Raw genomic sequence first — 17,152 nt, forward strand, 5'->3', positions numbered from 1 at the left:
TGTTTATAGAATACATGGTGGACGTTGTATATTTAAGGTATTCTGTAAATATAAATATTATAAATATTATAAATATATTTAGCCTATCTGAATAGTTTGGATATCAGAACACCTTGTTTTTTGGAAAGAAGTGCTTAAAATCCTTACAGCTGATTCCATTTTTTGTTTACTGATGTGCTGTCAATCTATGTAGAGGTTTGACCCCTCTTGATAAACTTGTAAATATTTTTTCCCTCCATGAAATGGCTTCATAACGCAATGTATTTTTTCCCCCTGTTGAAATTAAAGATCAAACTTGGTCCATACTGGGCACTAATGTCTGTGTAGTTCTCACTGTTGATCTGTCAGGGAAATGTAAACTGGGTCTTTTGTTTGATGTGACTCACTGAGAGACTCATGGTGAAGGATACATCAATGTGTGGCCTATGTAACGGTGTTGCACTGCCCTCTAGCGTGCGTGACAAACATCTTTATATTGTCAGATGACAATCTAAGGACAGGGAGGCAGGCAATATATAACAATTTTACAAAATACAAACATTGTTTAAAAGTCAAACAGAATTTACTGAGATGCTACATCATACATTACAAGTACAACAGTCATGACATGACTTAACATCTCGCATCTTGACAAAAGACAAGGATTGGGGTCATTTGGTAAACAAACGCATGTATTGAATACATCATCAAATATGGCCCTTGAGAAGTGAGAATTTATTTCCTTTGGCTTTTTTTCCAGTTGTCTTCAGTTTCATTTTATAATGGTGATAACAGGTAAACAACACACATTTATAATGAAAACAACACAAATGAAGCATCCCTTTTAGAGTTTTTTCAGACATACAATTTGTAATAACATTTGGCAGGAGCGTTTCAATTGAAAATAATAAACGGTCTAAGATTAAAAGATTCTTTATTCAAAGGCATTTTACTTACTTTTAGGTATTGTAGTATACAGTCAACCCCTGGTCAGTGCTTGCAATAGTTTGGGGTGATTATGAAAGTGTGCACTTAAATAAAGCATGCAGATATCCAGACGGCTTTTGGGTTTGGAGAAAGAAGTAAAATATTAAAGTGCACTTAAACAATGTAACCTAAATCAAGTGCACTCGTGTGGTCTCTTCATGGTCTTTGACACGGTCCAAAGTGCCCTGAGAAGTATGGCTGTCAGACAATGTCAGTTATTGAGATAGTTTTATCTCTGTGATTTCAGTGAGGTAACGTCTCCCCCTGTACGTGTGTACTGGTACTGTATGTGTGGACTGGTACTGTACGTGTGTACTGGTACTGTATGTGTGGACTGGTACTGTATGTGTGTACTGGTACTGTATGTGTGTACTGGTACTGTATGTGTGTACTGGTACTGTATGTGTAGACTGGTACTGTATGTGTGTACTGGTACTGTATGTGTGTACTGGTACTGTATGTGTGGACTGGTACTATATGTGTGCAGAAGACACACTACTTCACTGAATCTTCAGAGAAATCCCTTTTCCATGTGTATTCTGTGAACAATGAAAAGTAAATATAGCAGTAATTGGTAACTACTGAAATTGTCTTTTTGCCATGGTTTTACTATTGACTTGATTATTGGTATGAGTAATATACATGGGCAGTGTAGTACAGGTGTTATGGTTTTTACTATTGATGTGTATAGGTAGCATTAATGGAGCGTGTGGTGAAGTACAGGTACGTACCAAGCTGTGGGCTCAGTCAGTGACTCAGTCGTTTTGCTGCTCTCTCATCTTGGCTGTGATCTCCTCTCTCATCTCACAGTGTTTGTTGAGGTCCTTGACCTCCAGAGGCAGAGAACTGTTCCACACCATCAGTACAGACTCCTCGTCTGGGAGCACACACACACACACAAACAAAACACAGACCCACACACAGATTGTACTCTCAATATCTCATTTAGGTTTTCTTGAGAAATTCTGTGTAGTTGTTAGGTCTTTGTCATTGTTTCTTACCATATTGATTCTTATCTTGGGACAGTCTTCTTCCCAAAACCAGGACCACATTCTTACGGTTTAGTGTTTCTATGATATGAAAATAATACACGAGTTCGTGAAACTTTCACCACTGTGCAAACAGGAAGCAGACCTGGGTTCAAGTACTATTTCAAATATCTCAATTACTTTCACATACATTCAAAGTACGTATTTAGATCTTTTTATTTGAAACAAAGAGTAGTTGAACATTTTAATGTATTTAGAAATATACTCCCATGCACTTTACCCAGGTATTTGAAAATCCTCTTAAATACAACTGCGTTGACTATTAGCTTTACAAATAACCATTAAAATACTTATTTTGGGCTGTGTATTTGAAGTGGCAGACTTACCATTAGCAGAAAAGGCAATTGCCTCAGGCCTCACATCACCAAGGGGCCTCATGAGCTTGGCATATTAAATAAATAATTATACTAGTAATCATTAAAAAAAATCTATTTTTATATATATATATATATATATATATATATATATATATATATATATATATATATATATATATATATATATATATATATATATATATATCTGCTCGAGGCCCCCCAATGAGAAACATAAACAGCCATACAGATAGATAGTCGTTACCTATAAAAACAGAGGCCATGCTGCGTATGGACTGGCAGTGGGGGCTGATGACCTGCAGCAGCTGGAGGTTGGCCAGCTCTACCAGGAGGAGGTGGCCTCCCCGGGTGCCGATCCACAGGGTAGTGGTGGTTTGCTGCACCAGGAGGGACTTGATGTTCGCCCAGGTTGGAGTATCCGCTCCAAATTCAAACTCTGAATTAGCCTTTCTGGGTTGCCGGCTGGAGTCGTGTCTATGGGCCAAGAACACAGAGTGGGTTCAGGCAGTGGTTCCCAAACTGTGGGGCATGTGAGGGGTAGGCGGAGGGGTGAAACAATTTAGGAACCACTTTCTTTTTTTCCCCACAGCAGTGGAAATGTGTGTGTGGTGTCAGAGTGGAGCTGACCTGAGTAGTTTGGCACAGTCAATGCTGTCAATCATCCGCTCACTCTTCTTATTCCACACCTCCACGCTCTGCCCTCCAGCCTTGCTGAGGTACACATGCTTCTCCACTACCATACGAGACACACACGGCTCACAGCTCACCGCATGATGCTGCCTGAGGAGAACACACACACAGAGCAACTCACTTCACACTTAGAAAACAAATCAACAGCCCTGCAGGCCGCCAAAATATCGGGTTACATCTCTGAAGGTGACACTCACTGGAAGAGGCTGTTGGGTTTAGTGTCAATGGTCTTACAGACGCCATAGTCGGCGGTAAAGGAAAGGATTCTGGTCCCACAGCCGGCCCACACCGTGGTCCTGTCCAGGGAGTGACCTGATTGGCCCAGACACATCACTGGGGTGTTGACGTTCCCGATGTGCAACGTCTTGACTGGCTGGCCATTCTCCACCTTGAGCGCAGAGTCCTCATAAACCGTCAGAATTCCATTTGCTGTCCCAACTAACAAGTAATTCTTTCTTTGACTGAAATTAAATCCAAAAAAAATCAGTGTCAGTACTTTACTTGGTAATATAATGTCACTGTAAATACACATTAAATATTGTATATTCTACCTTTACCAGATGTACTTTTCCATGTACAGCTATTTGGAACGAGCATAGCATAGCAGTAGTCATAGCCATAGCATAGCAGTAGTCATAGCCATAGCATAGCATAGCAGTAGTCATAGCCATAGCATAGCAGTAGTCATAGCCATAGCATAGCAGTAGTCATAGCCATAGCATAGCAGTAGTCATAGCCATAGCATAGCAGTAGTCATAGCCATAGCATAGCAGTAGTCATAGCCATAGCATAGCAGTAGTCATAGCCATAGCATAGCAGTAGTCATAGCCATAGCATAGCATAGCAGTAGTCATAGCCATAGCATAGCAGTAGTCATAGCCATAGCATAGCAGTAGTCATAGCCATAGCATAGCAGTAGTCATAGCCATAGCATAGCAGTATTCATAGCCATAGCATAGCAGTAGTCATAGCCATAGCATAGCATAGGGTTCGATACCGTGACCAAAACAGACTCACTTGCGACCTTTTGACATGGCAGTGCGACACACATTTATTGGTCGCAAGGTTGCAGGGGAAAATGTTTTACCTGGTCATGCTTTTTTAAAAATGTATTATTATTTATATTTTATTATAATTTATTCAACAGTAATGTGAATTGACCAAAATGAAAACAACTTTCAGAAGAGGCAACAACTGCACGGGAATGCCCCTGTCTGTGTGTGTCAGTCGATTATCCTGTCAGTCGCCCTCTTGGGCCAGTGAAAAAAGCATAGTAATAATGCTATCTTTAGTGTAGGCCACATAGTTGATTAAAAAAAACAGAAGGATTCCTGAAGCAGTTTGTTAGTCATGGAGATTATTTATCACACGTGCACTGTACACATACAGTATAGCCTATAGATAATCTGTCGGGCAGAGAGCGTGCAGCTCTCAAACAACTGGTTGTTGCGTGGAGTGAAGACCCACAGAGGTAGAAAGGATGTTCCAAGTTATGGCATCTACCAGTAAATGCCAAGTCAAGAATGGGCAAATCGGACAGCGGAGGCCGTCTCAAAATAACGTCTGGAATGGAGTCATTGTAATGGTATCAAACACTTGGTTTCAATGTGGTTGATACCGTTCCACCGACTCCATTCTAGCCATTACTATGAGCCGTCCTCCCCTCAGCAGCCTCCACTGAAACCAGGTATTTAAAAAGTTAAAAGTCTTGGCTGAATATTTGCGATGCACAATTCAGTCAACATGGAATAGCCTACCTTGAAAATCTGACATTACCTCGTTGATCCTTGAAAAGTCATCGAAGTCATGAATGCCAATTTATAAATTCCACTGCTCCAATATAATAATTATGTAATTTCATTAATGATCAGTTTTTATGAGAGATGTAGGCTCTTTCATTATTTAAAGCCATTTCAATTGTAGGGTGTTGCGCTAGTCTGTTACGCTTGTTGAGGTTATCATGAACAAGACAACATTGAATAATGGCTTCAACTTGGTTTTCCATACAAAGTGTTCCATTACAAAAGGGAACCCGGTTAATGGTTGCCTTCTCATTTTAAAACAGGATACAGTAACCTCTCAATAACTCTTCAACATCTCAAATGGCGAGACTGACTAGCTATGGACAGACTTCATTAGTGCGTTTGTGTCGGGAGCAATGCCCACATTATTCGGACATATTTTAGAATGTAAAAATGATGTGAATGTCAATGCCATTGGGTAAGCAGGCCTATTAAAATATGCACTATTCTTAGTGGTAATGCATACTTTTTTGCATTCTTTTTTTGCATTGATTTGTGGGGAGTTGTTTTGCTATAGGCTATTACAACAATTAAATATAAATGTAAGTCCTTGAAAATGTTAATTGTTTGTCACTGGCAAACGTACCTGAATGCCAAGCCCTGCTCTGTGCGGTGTGCATAGGGTCTATATGTCTACCACTTTATGTAGCTGTTAGCGATGCTAATGTTAGCCTAACTGTTTTCGGGTGGATGGAAAGGCATTTAAAAGGTAACTACAAAGTAGCTTACCTGGCAGAATCATGATTATTTGCATCAATCCAGTGGCCATTTGTTTTCAAAACTCCATCACATGTGCACAGCGCGGGAAGTAGGGGTGCTGAGAGTGCTGTAGCACCCCTGAACAATCTCAAAATAAATAAATATTTCACAAAAGCAGTGCACTGGGCCTTTACAATTGCCGTTTTAGTGGACCAATACAGCCATCTGTAGAAACACCTCCACAACTGGCTGACTTGGTGCAGACCCGAATTAAAGGGTAACTACATATTTTTATTTAAATTTCTCAGATTTTCCCCAGACCTTAAAAATGGTCATCCCCGATGTGGTTTAAGCATTGTTATGGACTTAGAACATCCAATTTAGTCGTTTTTCTATTAAAAAAAAGTGTGATCTTGAGAGCGAAAACCTGAAGAAATGCAAGGAAATCAGTCCATCTCCCCAATAACTTTTTTGTTTTTTGACTTGGCATAATTGTAAAAAATTCTGCCCTCTAGAGGATTTCTCAGAAAATTACACATAGCATTTTAAAATCTGCAATAAATACATTTTGTACTTTATTTGAACAGTCTCTTTCCTTTGCTGTTACAGTAAATATATCCAAATCAATGTAAGAACACAAGGCCATGCTAATGTAAAAGATGGCTAGCCATTATTAGCCTGGTTCTGTATGGAATGCAGGCACATTATGGGACACAGGTCATGCAGGTCATTATCAATTATATATATATTTTTTTATAAACAAATTTGGTGTGACCAAATGATGTTAGTGCAGAACCTTGATATAGCCATAGCTTAGCATCTAGTCTGACACTCTCTTACCTGCGCTGAGGTTGTGTGTGGAAGAACAGTGATGTCACAGCGTCGGTGACACTCTGCAGGTTGTGCCAGTTGGACAGGTTCTGAGTGCTGATCATGACCAGTGCCCCTGATTGTGTACCAGCCACCAGCCAATCACAGGCTTCGTCTGGGACTTGGACAGTCACCAGGCATAAGACAGGACTCGTGTCAATCACCTGCAGGGAGAAGACAGACATTAGCATTGAGGAATACGGGAATTTTAAACACAGATTAGTCTGTGTTTGTGTATTGTGAGGACTTACAGTACCAAAGGTTTGGAAACACCTACTCATTCAAGGTTTTTTCTTACATTTTTACTATTTTCTACATTGTAGAATAATAGTGAAGACATCAAAACTATGAAATAACACAAGTGGAGTCATGTAGTAACCAAAAGAGTGTGCAAAGCTGTCATCAAGGCAAAGGGTGGCTACTTTGAAGAATCTTAAATATAAAATAGATTTTGATCAGTTGAACACTTTTTTGGTTACTACATGATTCTATATGGTATTTCATCATTTTGATGTCTTCACTATTATTCTACAACGTAGAAAATTGTAAAAACATTTGAAAAACCCTTGAATGAGTTGGTGTGTCCAAACTTTTGACTGGTACTGTATGTCAAAGATACCTGTATTGTGAGGACATATGTTATTGTTTGAATAGCTGAGCTCTAATTATCTAGCTGCAGTAATACATTTACTGTTAGAGCTGGTATTGTATTGTAAACAAGTACTTTGCAAATCTCTACAATGTGAGTGCCTGCGTTGAGAGATCCTCTATTATGAATACCTGTGTTGTGACTTTCTCAGTCTCCAGGTCGATAGACGTGACACAGCCCAGTCTCCGTGTGCTGCTGCCCCCTCCCACCCAGGCCCTTGGGTTAGAACTGGGGCCGTTGCTGGCGCTGCTGTAGCCCACCGTGAAACACTCAGCATTGGCAGCTCTGCTGACCACCAGCTCCTTCATCAGACACAGCATCTCCCCAGAGTTCAGCCTCTCAAACACCTACAGTACACAGGCAAATATAGTCACAGTTAGTCAAACACCTACACAAATGCAAGTAGTCAGTTTAGTCACACCTTTACATAGTCAGTTCAAAACCTACAGACAGTCAGTGAAACATCTACATTTCACACACAGCCAGGCAGAGACAAGTAGCAGTAACAGTAGAACAGTTACCTGTGTGGAGGTGGGTCTGTCCTGGGGATTCTCCCTCATACAGTCCTTCATTAGGCCTTGGAAGCCTGGCCAGGGGGAGCAGCCGTGGTGCCTCACTGGGTCTGGCAGCTTGCCCTGCACAGCGATCTCGTCAAACTCGCTGGGGAACTTCATGCCATCTGAGATGCGCTCACCACAGGTCAGCAGGTCGTATAGCAGCAGGCCGAATGAGAACACGTCTGCCTGCTGGTTGTAGATCACATTGCCCCGGGCAACCTCTGGCGCCCGGAAACCTGGGTGGGTGGAGAGAGAAATGGTGAGGGGAGAGGGAGGGAGAAAGAAGGAACAGAGACAGAGAGTAAAATAGAGGAGGAGTCATGGGGCTAGAGGAGGACAGAGAGTAAAATAGAGGAGGAGTCAGGGGGCTAGAGGAGGACAGAGACAGAGAGTAAAATAGAGGAGGAGTCATGGGGCTAGAGGAGGACAGAGACAGAGAGTAAAATAGATCAGTAGTCATGGGGCTAGAGAAGGACAGAGACAGAGAGTAAAATAGAGGAGGAGTCATGGGGCTAGAGGAGGACAGAGACAGAGAGTAAAATAGAGGAGGAGTCATGGGGCTAGAGGAGGACAGAGACAGAGAGTAAAATAGAGGAGGAGTCATGGGGCTAGAGAAGGACAGAGACGGAGAGTAAAATAGAGGAGGAGTCATGGGGATAGAGGAGGACAGAGACGGAGAGTAAAATAGAGGAGGAGTCATGGGGCTAGAAGAGGAGGACAGAGACAGAGAGTAAAATAGAGGAGGAGTCAGGGGGCTAGAGGAGGACAGAGACAGAGAGTAAAATAGAGGAAGAGTCATGGGGCTAGAGGACAGAGACAGAGAGTAAAATAGAGGAGGTCATGGGGCTAGAGGACAGAGACAGAGTAAAATAGAGGAGGAGTCATGGGGCTAGAGGAGGACAGAGACAGAGAGTAAAATAGAGGAGGTCATGGGGCTAGAGGACAGAGACAGAGTAAAATAGAGGAGGAGTCATGGGGCTAGAGGAGGACAGAGACAGAGAGTAAAATAGAGGAGGAGTCATGGGGCTAGAGGAGGAGGACAGAGACAGAGAATAGAGGAGGAGTCATGGGGCTAGAGGAGGAGGACAGAGACAGAGAATAAAATAGAGGAGGAGTCAGGGGGCTAGAGGACAGAGACAGAGAGTAAAATAGAGGAGGAGTCAGGGGGCTAGAGGAGGACAGAGACAGAGAGTAAAATAGAGGAGGAGTCACGGGGCTAGAGGAGGACAGAGACAGAGAGTAAAATAGAGGAGGAGTCATGGGGCTAGAGGAGGACAGAGACAGAGAGTAAAATAGAGGAGGAGTCATGGGGCTAGAGGAGGACAGAGACAGAGAGTAAAATAGAGGAGGAGTCATGGGGCTAGAGGGGGACAGAGACAGAGAGTAAAATAGAGGAGGAGTCATGGGGCTAGAGGGGGACAGAGACAGATAGAAAGGGATGAAGGAAAGGAATTTGAAACATGCTGAGATTTTCCCTAAATGTACACTGCAGGGTTAATTCCTACCTGGGGTGCCCTCAGAGCTCCTGACCCCCATGCTGCAGCAGCACTGAGCGATGCCGTAGTCTGTGATCTTAGCGATGGTCTCGGAGTCAGTTTTCAGGTTGAACAGCAGCACGTTGTGAGGCTTCAGGTCTCGGTAGATGATCATGGACGAGTGGAGATACCTGGCAATATGGAAGGGAGGTAAAGTGAGGAAACACTGATGTACAATGTGTCTAAATTGAGAGTTCCCAATATAGATCATCAATTCAAATTTGTTTGTTTGGGTTTACTATAGACATACTTGGAAATAACTGAATATCATTGACACTTTGTCTGATGCGTGTGCACGTTCTTGTGGGCATACACCTGTATGTAATGTGTGTATATACATGTATGCATGAGTCTATTGAGCGCTTAACCTACCTGAGCCCGTCGGCCACCTGCAGAGCAATCCTGTGCTGGAGCTTGCGGTTGAGGCTGCTGTTCTCGTGTTCAAACAAAGAGTCCAGGGATCCTCTGGGGGCTAACTCCATCACCAGGAGATGAGGGGCCGCCCCGGCTGCCAGCAGCCCCACCAGGCTGGGGTGGTGGAGACGACCCAACACCACCAACTCCTGGAAAGAGACAGAAGGAAAAGAGAGACCAACTTAGAATACTGATTGTCTAGCCTGAAGACAGTGTCACGCACACGCACGCACACACACACACACACACAACCTGGCCTGACATATCACATTAAATTATTCCGCTGCTCGTTCGTTACATACTTAGTCTAAGACTGCCATCATTGAAGTGGTTTGTGGTGACGTCAAAATGAGGGGTGTTGTACAAAAAGTCATCAGCGATAGGATCATCTCTAACCGGAGCAAAGAGTCTGGATAGCCAGCAACTGCTTATCGGATCCATTTCCAATCAGTCAATTCAGGAAGTAACCTGAAATTCCTATTTCCCAAATTGACCCCAACCTCATAGCTGATATACCTTCTCCAGGACTAGATACAGTGCATTCGGAACGTATTCAGACCCCTTGACCTTTTCCACGTTGTTACGTTACAGCCTTATTCCAAAACGTCTTAAATACAATCTTGTTTTGGCGCTATACGTACAATTCCTTCAACCTCATGGCTTGGTTTTTGCTCTGACATGCACTGTCAACTGTGGGACATTATATAGACAGGTGTGTGCCTTTCCAAATCATGTCCAATCAATTGAATTTACCACAGATGAACTGCAATAAAATTGTTGAAACATCTCAAGGATGATTAAGGGAAACAGGATGCACCTGAGGTCAATTTCGAGTCTCATAGCAAAGGGTCATAGCACCTGTTTTGCTTTGTCATAATGGGGTTTTGTGTGTAGATTTCTGAGGAATAGGTTTTATTTCATCCATTTTAGAATAAGGCTGCAATGGAAAACGTTTAAAAAGTCAAGGGGTCTGAATACTTTCCGCACTGTAAGTCTGTTTTTTCCTCTATATCTCTCCGGGACCAGCAATGATCACTAGAACTTCCTGGTCTTGGAGCTATTCTCCAGCTCTTCCTGCCGACACTAAAACACCTGACTCAGATTATTAGATTACCTGTCGGAGTAGTCGGTGTATATAGAGATCAGAGGCATGCTTGTTGAAAATCTTCACTGCCACCTCTTCATTTTTGTAGATGCCTCGATAGACAGACCCAAAACCACCATCCCCTACATTCAGAAAATGAACAAATTTGTGTCATTGACACTGCAGCTGTTGAAAGAGACGACAAATGTAAATGAAAAGCACGATACAAATAAAAAGCACGATACAAATAAAATTATTATTGTAACTGACCCAGCAGATTCTCCTTGGTAAGGTCTATCTCAAGCTCCTCGCTGTCAAGGATGATTCCAGCAGGCTGGTCACTGAGGATCAGGTCTGGAGCAATCTGAGAGATTGGCACTGTGCAGCGAGGGTCCTCCGGGTTTACCAAAAGACAGTCTACAGGAGGAAGGGAGATTGGAAAAGAGAGAGAGAGATCAGGCATAAGTTAAAGGTCCAGTGGGATCAAAACTGTGATTTCCTGTGTTTTATATATATTGCCACATGATGTTGGTATAATACTGTGAAATGTAGAACATTTGAATAATTCCATTTTAGGGCTGCTGAGTGGCGCAGCAGACTAAGGCACTGCATCTCAGTGCTAGAGGTGTCACTACAAACCCTGATTTGATTCCAGGCTGTATCACAATCGGCCGTGATTTGGGGTCCCATAGGGCGGCGCACAATTGGCCCTGCATCTTCCAGGTTAAGGTTTGGCCGGGGTAGGCCATCATTGTAAATAAGAATTTGTTCTTAAACTTGATGAGTGTAAGGGGCAGTATTTTCGTTTTTGGCTAAAATAACGTACCCATTTGAAACTGCCTATTTCTCGGGCCCAGAAACTAGAATATGCATATAATTCTAGAAAAGATAGAAAACACTCTAAAGTTTCCAAAACTGTCAAAATATTGTCTGTGAGTATAACAGAACTGATATTGCAGGCAAAACCCTGAGGAAAATCCAATCAGGAATTGCCTCTTCTTTTGAAACCTTTCTGTTCCTGTGCATGCCTATCCTCCATTTAAAGGGATATCAACCAGATTCCTTTTTCTCTGGCTTCCCTGAGGTGTCAACAGTCTTTAGACATAGTTTCAGGCTTTTATTTAAAAAAATGAGGGTGTAAAATCACATTGCGTATGTGGATAGGTAGGGGCTCTCAGAGTGAGTTTTTGTGCTACAGAGTAAAGCCGCCATTGTTCCTCCCGCTGTTATTGAAAAACCTACACACTCGGTTGATATATTATCGAATATATATTTTAAAAACTACCTGAGGAATGATTAAAAAAAACGTTTGACATGTTTCTATGAAGACTATTTGGAATTTCCTGTCTGCGTTGTCGTGATCGCTCTTTCCTGTGGATTTCTGACAAACAAACGGAGGTATTTTGGGTATAAAAATAATCTTTATGGAACAAAAGGAACATTTGTTGTGTAACTGGGAGTCTCGTAAGTGAAAACATCCGAAGATCATCAAAGGTAAGCAATTTAATTTATTGCTTTTCTGACTTTTGTGACCAATCTACTTGGCTGCTAGCTGTTTGTAATAGTTTGTCTACTGAGAGAGATGTTCTTACATAAACGCTTGGTATGCTTTCGCCGAAAAGCTTTATTAAATCTGACACGCCAGGTGGATTACCAACAAGCTAAGCTGTGTTTTGCTATATTGCACTTGTGATTTCATGAAAATTAAATATTTTTAGTAATTTAATTTGAATTTGGCGCGCTGCAATTCAGCGGATGTTGATGAATATGATCCCGCTAACGGGATGGGTGCGTCAAGAAGTTTTAACTAACTTGCCTAGGTAAATAAAGGTTAAATTTAAAAAAAATGTGTAAGGGCTGTTTGAAAAGACCACCTGAAATTTCAGCCTGTTTTGTTGGGATGGAGATTTGGCCTGCCTGGTGACATCACCCGACAAGAGAGTTCCAAACCTCTGCCAATAACAGCTAGTTTTCTGTTTTTCATCGCCACTCAGACCACTCCCAGACAGTCCTAGCAAAATTATTGCTTGAGAAATCGCTCTTTGCTAAGAAGCTATGTTTGCTTATTTTTTACCATTCAAAAAAAATCACAGTAAGGTGATTTGATATTGAGATAAAAACGGCTACATTAGACTTTTAAAAGGTATTGTTACATTAAAGTAGCTCTTCGTGTATCTCTCCCATGAATTTAAGAACATCCACAATTGCTTGTAGTGTTACCAAATTGTTGTGATTTCTTTCAATTATGATATTCCAGAAACATGACTAACACAGGTATTGATTGTGTCAAATCCAAGCGTTAAAAGACATACCTTTATCTATGTGAGTGAACAGGTCCTCCAGCAGTATCTTGCTCCACTCCTGTCCATCCTTGAAGCTGTACAGAGCCCATTTCTTCAGCAGGGTCTCTCCGTTGCCATGGATATCAGTGGTGAGGAGACCAGGGAACCACTCCTCCAAGAGAGAGTCAACATGGTCCACTACCTGACCCAGTAACACACGACCTGAGGAGTAACACAACCATCATCATCACCACCACCACCACGTCACCCAGTAACACACAACCTCTGTATTGAGCTAAAGAGCTGCCGCTTTCAAGGAAAAGGACGCCAATCCGGATGCTTATAAGAAATCCTGCTACGACCTCCGACAAGCCATCAAATAGGCAAAGTGTCAATGCAGCAGTAAGATCGAATCCTATGTCGATGTTGCCTGCAACATCCTCCAGCATGACCGGTTTGGCGGTGGGTCAGTCATGGTGTGGGGTGGCATTTCTTTGGGGGGCCGCACAGCCCTCCATGTGCTCGCCAGAGGTAGCCTGACTGCCATTAGGAGGTACCGAGATGAGATCCTCAGACCCCTTGTGAGACCCTGGGTTCCTCCTAATGCAAGACAATGCTAGACCTCATGTGGCTGGAGTGTGTCAGCAGTTCCTGCAAGACGAAAGCATTGATGCTATGGACTGGCCCGCCCGTTCCCCAGACCTGAATCCAATTGAGCACATCTGGGACATCATGTCTCGCTCCATCCACCAACGCCACGTTGCACCACAGACTGTCCAGGAGTTGGCGGATGCTTTAGTCCAGGTCTGGGAGGTGATCCCTCAGGAGACCATCCACCACCTCATCAGGAGCATGCCCAGGCGTTGTAGGGAGGTCATACAGGCACGTGGAGGCCACACACACACTACTGAGCCTCATTTTGACTTGTTTTAAGGACATTACATCAAAGTTGGATCAGCCTGTAGTGTGGTTTTCCACTTTAATTTTGAGTGTGACTCCAAATCCAGACCTCCATGGGTTGATAAATTTGATTTCCATTCCATCCATGATTTTGTTGTCAGCACATTCAACTATGTAAAGAAAAAAGTATTTAATAAGAATATTTCATTCATTCAGATCTAGGATGTGTTATTTTAGTGTTCCCTTTATTTTTTTGAGCAGTGTATTTCATTTGACAACCATCATCATCATCATCTCCAACTGATGATCTATTTCACTCTGTATTTCAATATATTATATTATACGCAGTTTATCAAACCGGGGGTTCTTAATCGTTTTTCAGCTCACAACCAAAATTATTAAATTATTATTTTTATTTTCCTTAAACTAGTGTTGACAGCATTTACATTTCAGTATGGATACCTTATTATCTAGGCTGTGGTGCAGTTCCAGTACCTTTGCGTGAGCAGGGCACAGTGATCTTGACGAAGCTGGCAGGGTTGTCCTCTACGTTGGCAGCCTCAACCAGACAGTAGGCCTCAGGAGACCAGCTCAGGTAGATGCCTCTCCTCCAGTAGATACGGTTGGGACGCAGCTCTCTTTCTGGACCAACACAACAACATTGGGGCTACTTAGAGCTATATACACTGAGTGTACAAAAAAGTTATTTCCATGAGATAAACTGACCAGGTGAATCCAGGTGAAAGCCATGATCCCTTATTAATGTCACCAGTTAAATCCACTTCAATCAGTGTAGGGGAGGAGACATGGATTGTGTATGTGTGCCCTTCGGAGGGTGAATGGGCAAGACACAAGATGGAAGTGTTTTTCACACCCAGCAGTTTCCTGTGTGTATCAAGAATGGTCCACCACCCAAAGGACATGCAGCAAACTTGACATATCTGTGGGAAGCATTGGAGTCAACATGGGCCAGCATCCCTGTGGAACGCTTTCGACAACTTTTAGAGTCCAAGCCCAGACAAATTGAGGCAAAAGGGGGTGCAACTCAATATTAGGAAGGTGTTCCTAATGTTTTGTACACTCAGTGTATACAGTACTGATAGAATCAGTTTCCAGGAGCTTTGCTGCATGTTCTAAAAAATACTATCCAGGAGATTCTGGACATGGCTAAATGTCCAGCTAATGAACTTTGGATGAAACGACAACAACCTAAGTAATTATCCCTTTAACGTCAGCATTAGTACCTCTGCCACAGAGCATGTAGGAGGAGACCTCAAGTAGGCGGTTGATCTGTCTCGACCAGTAGCCCATGGGGAAGTAGGGCATCTCATAGAGACGAACAATGACCTCAGAATTTTCACAGTGGGGCATCTCAATTACTGGCCGGTGTTTGGAGAGACTGTGAGGGAAGGACAAGACAATCAGCATGGTTTTTGCTTGGCAAAGAGATTTTGAGACAATATAGACAACAGTTTCCATTCAGTAGATACAGAATTCAGGAAATTGGTAGGCCATTTTGGCTCAAACAATACTAAAATCAACAAAATGGTATGCCTCTTACCTGCTCGGCACTAGGAGCTGGTCCTCTCCGAAGGGCAGGGCGATCTGGAACTTCTCCAGCAGTTTAAAGTACTGGGTCAGGTGGCACTTGGGGAAACACTTACTCTCAAATAGGAACCGTTCCACCATAGAGCGCTGGACTACGCCTTTGGGATTCTCCCAGAACCCAGAGCTTTTCAGAGACAGTTTCTACACAGAGAAAGAGAGAGAGGAGGAAGTGATTGAATGAGGTCATTGTGTGTGTGTGTGTGTGTGTGTGTGTGTGTGTGTATTTGTGTGTGTGTCACAGGTGACTGGTGGCACCTTAATTGGGGAGGACCTGCTCATTGTAATGGCTGGAACAGAATAAATGGAATCACACACATCAAACATGTGGTTTCCATGTGGATGATAACGTTCCATTCACTTCATTCCATCCTCCTGTAGTGTGTGTGTGTGTGTGTGTGTGTGTGTGTGTGTGTGTGTGTGTGTGTGTGTGTGTGTGTCTACCTGTGAGATGATGTTGCAGAGCCACTGTGGGTCGATAAAGTAGAGTTCTCTGAGTTGGAGGGCCGGGTCGTCAAAGTGCAGAAGGACTCCTATAAACAGACATTGACATTTAAGTAAATCAAACAAATAATACCTGGCTGTGCTATGAACAGAAGACACAAACATATTGTGGCAGACGGCAGGGAGAGGTGAGGGGAGTGGTTATTGAAGGGAGATATCTTGCAGTCTGCTGGCTCCACCCCCGAGCCTTATATGGACTTCCTGCCCCAACAAGGGAAGCCTGTGGGTCATTAAGCCAGGTAGAACTTGGGGATAAAAGAAGAGGCGGCTTGCACAAAGGGGCAGAGAATGGAGAGGGAAGCGTGTGTTATGGAGAGTGCGAGAAGAGAGAGAGAGAAAGAAATATCTGTGTGATTACCTGTTGTGACCTGGACTGTCTGATTAACCCCACAGTGCACTGAACTGGACCTGAGTTTTAGTATTACCCCTGGAGAACGGAATGGACGAGAACGGATTGTGGACTGTGAAATGGTTGGTGAATTCCCCCCTTTTCCCCAGTGTGCAAAACCCCCTAATAAACTCCCCATTTGAATTCTAGTTGTCCTCCTTTTTCTATGAATAAGAAGTTGCTGTATCAGGTCGTGAAGAAGAATGACGAACGTATGGAGTTGTTGTTGGTGGCCCGTCCCTTTGTACCATCTGTCCGGTAGTTGGAGCACATTCTTGGGGCTCACCTAGGGGTGGAGAAGACCTTAGACATGATCAAGACACAATTTTACTGTCCGGGGGTGAAGAGAGCAGTGGAAGATTACTGCTGCAATTGCCCGGAGTGCCAGCAGGTGACGCCAAAACCCCACTTTCGCAGCCCCTTAATTCCCCTAACCATTATTTCAGTCCCTTTCAGCAGGATCGCAATGGACCTGGTGGGACCTCTACCCAGGAGCAACCGAGAGCACCAATACATCCTGGCGATTGTGGATTATGCCACCAGGTACCCGGAAGCCCATGGCCACCAAGGGAATCACACGTGAGTTAGTCATGCTGTTCTCCCAAGTAGGCATCCCCGACGAGATATTGACCGACCAGGGCACCCTGTTCATGTCACAAATCATGAAGGATCTACGCAAACCAATGAAAACAACCCAGTTGTGTACCTCAATGTATCACCCACAGATTGATGTATTGGTGGAAAGATTCAATTGAACCCTGAAGTAAATGCTAAAGAAGGTGCTGGAGGTGGACAGAAAGAATTGGGACCAGCTGCTACCCTA

At 43.1% G+C, this 17,152-nt stretch overlaps 1 protein-coding gene across 4 annotated transcripts in view; it reads right to left on the minus strand.

Annotated features, from left to right (window-relative positions):
• Positions 1-543: 543 nt before the first annotated feature.
• The window catches only part of LOC139375158 (leucine-rich repeat kinase 2), a 50,658-nt gene continuing 34,049 nt past the window's right edge, over positions 544-17,152 (minus strand). For 3 of the 4 annotated variants that reach the window (XM_071116713.1, XM_071116703.1, XM_071116683.1), the window contains exons 33-50: positions 15,882-15,970; positions 15,394-15,581; positions 15,077-15,231; positions 14,328-14,474; positions 12,963-13,154; positions 10,921-11,067; positions 10,681-10,793; positions 9,525-9,715; positions 9,123-9,283; positions 7,582-7,853; positions 7,192-7,407; positions 6,382-6,575; positions 3,238-3,501; positions 2,978-3,130; positions 2,595-2,824; positions 1,968-2,036; positions 1,698-1,843; positions 544-1,505 (exon numbers count right to left, since the gene is read on the minus strand). In XM_071116713.1, coding sequence (XP_070972814.1) covers positions 1,722-1,843; positions 1,968-2,036; positions 2,595-2,824; positions 2,978-3,130; positions 3,238-3,501; positions 6,382-6,575; positions 7,192-7,407; positions 7,582-7,853; positions 9,123-9,283; positions 9,525-9,715; positions 10,681-10,793; positions 10,921-11,067; positions 12,963-13,154; positions 14,328-14,474; positions 15,077-15,231; positions 15,394-15,581; positions 15,882-15,970 — 2,903 coding nt within the window. In that variant the 3' untranslated portion in view covers positions 544-1,505; positions 1,698-1,721. Of the gene's footprint in view, positions 1,844-1,967; positions 2,037-2,594; positions 2,825-2,977; positions 3,131-3,237; positions 3,502-6,381; positions 6,576-7,191; positions 7,408-7,581; positions 7,854-9,122; positions 9,284-9,524; positions 9,716-10,680; positions 10,794-10,920; positions 11,068-12,962; positions 13,155-14,327; positions 14,475-15,076; positions 15,232-15,393; positions 15,582-15,881; positions 15,971-17,152 lie in introns of all 4 variants that reach the window. The other variant, XM_071116693.1, reaches the window with a different exon arrangement.

Source organism: Oncorhynchus clarkii, chromosome 2, assembly GCF_045791955.1.
Source record: "Oncorhynchus clarkii lewisi isolate Uvic-CL-2024 chromosome 2, UVic_Ocla_1.0, whole genome shotgun sequence".
Taxonomy (NCBI): Eukaryota; Metazoa; Chordata; class Actinopteri; order Salmoniformes; family Salmonidae; genus Oncorhynchus; species Oncorhynchus clarkii.